We start from the raw sequence: 5,735 nt of genomic DNA on the forward strand, positions 1-5,735 counted from the left end.
GCTAGATTTATGGGGCAATGTGGGCCCCCCAAAGTACCATTAACTCATTGGCTGCCATTGGCGTGAAATTTATACACAACATAGGTCAGACCGTCCTCAAGGCGTGGCTGTAAAAAAATTCAATTATCGGCGGACGCCGCCAAAGGCAGGGGGCGTCACTATTCGAAATGACGCCATTCGCCGCCCAAGGCAGCCAATGAGTTAAGAGGATTTTACTACCTTAGTGGGGACTGGTCTCCACAATGGTTGTGGACACACACACACACACACACATTGAATGCTGACAAGTTACACACAGACACAGAGAGATAGACAGACACACACACACACACACAAACCAGGTTTTATATGCGTTTTAGGTGGCAGTGTTTGAAGTTGCGCAGTCAGGCCATCATACTCGCTTGCACACACACACACACACACACACACACACACACACACACACACACACACACACACACACACAGCCTCACCCCCAACACCCCTGTGTTGTCTGTGTTTTAGGTGTCTCTGCAACAGCAGTGTTTGGAGCTGCGTAGTCAGACCATCAGCTTGCGGATGCAGTTCGACACCAGTCAGACTGTACAGCAGGACTTTGTACAGCTCTCACAGTCACTACAGGTAAGCATGTGCGCGCGCCCTGCCTTGGCCAACCGGTAGGGCACTCGTCTGCTATGCAACCGACCCAGGTTCGATTCCCGGCCCGGGTCATTTGCCGACCCCTCCCTGTCTCTCCCCATTCGCTTCCTGTCCACCTCTCACACTGTCCTATCATCAATAAAGTTGTAAAAGACCCCCAAAAAATTGTTTAAAAAAACAAAAACATACTGGCCAAGGTGTTCGTACGTGCGTGCGTGCGTGCAGGTCAGGAGGTGTATGTCTAGGTTTAGTGTGTCTACTTTAGTATGTCTGTGTATGTATTTATCTGTGTGTGTGTGTGTGTGTGTGTGTGTGTGTGTGTGTGTGTGTGTGTGTGTGTGTGTGTGTGTGTGTGTGTGTGTGCGCGTAGATGCGTATGGAGCAGATTCGCCAGGCCTCATCTCTGGATCAGGTGAAGGCAATCTTGGGGGAGGAGCCTGGCTCAGAGGAAGCCCCGCCCAGCGAGAGCAGCTAGCCAATGCTGATTGGTCAGCTATGCCCTGTGAGAGCAGCTAGCTAATGCTGATTGGTCAGCTATGCCAGTGGCTGGCCACATTTGTGATGCCGAATGCTGCACAAATCTGTGCCGTGCACATGTGCACCGCATTAGAAATTTCTAACCAAAGTGCATTGTAAGATAATTTTGCAGTGTGTGCATGTGCGCCGCATGGGTTTGCACAGCATGCGGCATCACGAATGTGCCCATTGACTGACTGCGCTGATGACCGTGGCCTGTGATTGGGCCTCGCTGCTGCCCCCTCTGGAGAAAGCAGCATGACCAAAGCCACTCCTGTCTACGGCACACTTCTCAGGACCCTCAAACTGGTGTGTGTGTGTGTGTGTGTGTGTGTGTGTGTGTGTGTGTGTGTGTGTGTGTGTGTGTGTGTGTGTGTGTGTGTGTGTGTGTGTGTGTGTGTGTGTGTGTGTGTGTGCATCTGAGTGAGAGAGAAATAGTATCTAAGAGAATTTGTAACATGACCAACCAATCCACCAGGGACCAGTGGTGTGTGTGTGTGTGTGTGTGTGTGTGTGTGTGTGTGTGCGTGCATGCGTGCGTGTGAGACCGTTCTGTCACCAGCACAGTCCACAGTCTGTTTAATTCTTTACCCCTTTGACAACATTCCCATATAAATACTGCACTCTCACTCACACACACACACACACACACTAGAATTCCATGTGTTCATTCTTTTTTTTCTTCTCAGTTTTGAGAAGAACACTGTAAGGCTTAAGCCCTGTATACACTACATACACACACACACACACACACACACCACACACACACCGTCAGACAAATGTCTGCCGTGTACTAACGTTGTTAGAATCATATCTTGATATTTAAACTGCTCACTACCTAATGTGAACCATGTAACTGGCTACAGTATAAATCAGATGCCTATTTTAATAAATACCTTTACACTTCCACTGTGTTTGTGTGTGTGTGTTGGCATTTGGTATTTCTGTGTGTCAAAATGGACAAAACTCCACTCATCAAATTGTGAAGGCGAACATTTCCCCCTTCATGGACTATGTAAGATCAATTTCAAAACGTACCTTGACCAAAACCATCCCTATCTAACATGCCAGTGAATAATGTGTGCTTGGGAGAATGTGCCTGGACTGGACAAAAAAGCTCATCTCTATAGTAGAGAGTAGAGTAGAGTAGAGTACTTTTATTAATCCCGAAGGAAATTAAGGTGTCTGTCAGCTTACATAAATACACAAATACAAAACATACACAAGACATTATACACATAATTGAACATTACAGGAAAAATATATCTTGAGTACTACCGCCACACATTATCTCACATACACACATGTTCTCTCTCTCACACACACACACTCACACACACATTGTCCCACCCACACACACACAAACCCACCCACAACCCCCCTCCCACACACACACACACACACACACACACACACACACACACACATCCCTGCACAGACACAAGGTCCTGGTAGGGTGTCATGTTGCATACATTCACACTCACAGAAAAACAAAATGTTAAGTTAAGTACACATACAAGAGCCAAAGAAGTTCTAATTATTGTCCATGCAAAAGCTGAGTAGTTCACGGCAGCTATTCCAGGGGGTGAGGTAGCTGAGGTGGGGTGTAGTGGGTTATTGTCCTGTATTGGGAAACCCTTAAAGTGTCCAAGATAGTGCAGGCGCTTGCTCCGGGGGGTGGGATGAAGTGTAACTGTTCAGTAGAGAAAATAATCGGGAAAGGGGAGGGTGTAGTGGCTGCAGGTTGAGTGTTCCAGTGTGGGGGGCTAGTTTATGCAGTCCAGTCACCAATGACAATCTCTTTAACTGTCTCTTTCTGTGTGGTGTTGAAGAGCTGGATGGCCCTGGGGACAAAAGACTTCTGTAGTCTGTCTGTCCGGCAGGGGAAGGCCTGGAAGGCCTGGAGTCTGTAGCTGAACAGGCTCCTCTGGTTGGCCAGAAACGGGTGCAGGGGGTGTCTGTCATTTTCAAGTATTGAGTCCAATCTGCTAAGTGTCCTTTTTTCGGCTGTGGTTGTGAGATCCTCCAGTTCCATACCCACCACAGACCTAGCTTTCCTCACCAGCCTGTCAAGGCGTCCAGCGTCCCTCTTCCTAACGCTACCTCCCCAACAGGCAATAGCGTAGGTGAGGACACTTGCCATGACAGACTGATAGAACATCAGCAGGAGCCTGTTGCAGACATTGAAGGATCTAAGCTTCCGTAGGAAGTACAGCCTGCTCTGCCCTTTCTTGTAAAGAGCATCTGAATTGGCAGCCCAGTCCAGTTTGTTGTCCAGATGTACTCCTAGGTACTTGTAGGTGTTGACTGTCTCCACTGTCTCTCCCTCGATAGAGACAGGCAACAGTGGTGGGGTGGTCCTCCTGAAGTCAACCACCATCTCCTTTGTTTTGGTGGCATTCAGCTGCAGCTGATTGTCCCGGCACCAACTGACAAAGTTCTCCACCAGTTCCCTGTACTCTCCTTCCTGTCCATCCTTGATGCATGCCACAATAGCAGTGTCATCAGAGAACTTCTGCATGTGACAGGTCTCTGTGTTGTAGCTGAAGTCAGAGGTGTACAGTACAGGGTGAACAACACGGGGGAGAGCACCGTTCCTTGTGGCGCACCCGTGTTACTGACAACAGTCTGGGATGTATGGTCACCAAGCTTGACGAACTGGGGCCTCCCAGTGAGGTAGTTAGTTATCCATGTCACCAGTCCTGTTCCCACTCCCATTCGCAGCAGTTTGTCCTTCAGCATGAGTGGCTGGATGGTGTTGAAGGCACTAGAGAAATCAAAGAACATGATTCTCACAGCCCTGTCTCTCTTGTCCAGGTGAGAATGCACCCTGTGTAGCAGATACAGGATAGCATCCTCGACTCCCACTTTCTCCTGATAGGCAAACTGCAGGGGGTCTAGAGCATGTTGGACCTGGGGCTTCAGTAGGTTGATCAGCAGCACACGTTCAAAAGTCTTCATTATGTGAGAGGTGAGGGCAACTGGTCTGAAATCGTTCAGTTCTTTGGGGTGTGGCTTTTTGGGAACTGGGATGAGACAGGATGTCTTCCACTGTGTAGGGACTTTCCCATCCTGTAGGCTTCTGTTGAAGATGGACTGAAGTGGCAGAGCAAGCTCCTCAGCACAGGTTTTAAGTCGTTTGGCACAAACACCATCAGGGCCAGGAGCCTTTACTTTGAGCCTCTTGAGTGTGCTTCTGACCTGTTGAGCTGTGACACTGAGGAGTTGCTGAGTTTGCAGGGGTGGGGGTGTGTGTATTGAATGTGTCCTGTCTTCCCCAGGTGATCCTGTGCTTGTGGGGGCTGGCTAACCTAACTCAGGGTTTTTTTTATTCTTCAAAAACACAACTATGCATGGCAAATCAAAGACAACAAAAGCACAGTCATAATTATTTACATTAAACAAGAGAGGAATAGTCATAGAATAACACCGGGGTGGGGAACATAGGCCGTCTTATCCTCCCCCCGATATTATTTTAATGTTATGCAGTTTCACATGAAATATGACAGACATGTTTTGTAAACAAATGTCAGAAATTACATTTGCAATACAATTAAGTTATATTTTCAGGGGACCAAGGGCAAGTGGGGTCTGCTGTAAAGGTGGCCTAAAGTGCAGGGGGAAATCCTGGCTTGTGTTCATAGTACAGCTCGTGGAGGACTTAAGATTGGAAGTGGCCCCTAATGAAAAAGGTTTCTCCACCCCTACACCCTAACCTGTGAGCAAAGAAATGTCTTATGACATGTCACCTCGTCGGCACAACATAACTGAAATTTGGACAAGAAGTCGAACTATCTTTCAACATTTTCACCCAGAATTCATTGCTGCCTGCATGCGCATGCAGCCGTTGCGCAATCTCGAATACGCCTAATGAGAGGGCACCCCAAAATATATCTCAACAACACAACAATCTAAAATGAAATGATCAAACGTTACCAAGAGAACTCAACATGGGCTACATGTAGGCCTTGATTAAATGCATTTGACCAAGAAGTTACAAAAACTCTAAACCATCAATTTTTTAGGGGTAGGCCAAGTGTGTCAATTAACAACCTCCAAGGTAGTGAAATGCCTCCTTTTGCACTAAAAGTTTGTCTCTATCGCCACCCTGAGGCATCTAGAAGCTATCCTCACTGCCTTATGAATCGCATCATTAAATATGTCGCAATCGCTGGCGTCTCTTCATTTCATACTTTTACACCTTTATATGATTCTGCACCTAGTTGAAAACTTAGAACAAGTCGCAACTCCTCTTCTTTTCCCCTCCTCCGCTTCCCTTCATCCGCCCTTCCATATCCTCCCCATCTTCTCCTTGTCTCTCTACTCTGAGCTCTCCTCTCCTCTGCCTCTCGTGTCACTCTCCTCCTCCCTTGCATCTGAATGGTCTCTCTTATCCTTTCCTTCTCTTCTCCTCTTCCGATCCATGCATCTATCCACTACTTCTCCCCGGCCTCCCCACCTCTCTCTCTCCCCCCTGCCATATCCCTCGATCATTCCCTTCCTCCTCCCCTGTCCTCCAATGCCTCCTACTCATCCTATCTCCCTCTCCTCTCCCCTATTCTCTGTAGGCCTGTCCCTCT

The 5,735-nt window shown here is 47.9% G+C and overlaps 1 protein-coding gene across 1 annotated transcript in view; it reads left to right on the plus strand.

Moving 5' to 3' along the window:
• Nucleotides 1-2,064, plus strand: part of rabep2 (rabaptin, RAB GTPase binding effector protein 2) — a 15,749-nt gene extending 13,685 nt beyond the window's left edge. Inside the window, exons 12-13 of the mRNA XM_063220640.1 lie at nt 505-621; nt 1,010-2,064. Of these exons, the coding sequence (XP_063076710.1) occupies nt 505-621; nt 1,010-1,114 (222 nt within the window). The 3' untranslated portion in view covers nt 1,115-2,064. The remainder of the gene's footprint in view (nt 1-504; nt 622-1,009) is intronic.
• The last annotated feature ends 3,671 nt before the right edge of the window (nt 2,065-5,735 follow it).

The sequence above is a fragment of the Engraulis encrasicolus genome, chromosome 17, assembly GCF_034702125.1.
Source record: "Engraulis encrasicolus isolate BLACKSEA-1 chromosome 17, IST_EnEncr_1.0, whole genome shotgun sequence".
Classification (NCBI taxonomy): Eukaryota; Metazoa; Chordata; class Actinopteri; order Clupeiformes; family Engraulidae; genus Engraulis; species Engraulis encrasicolus.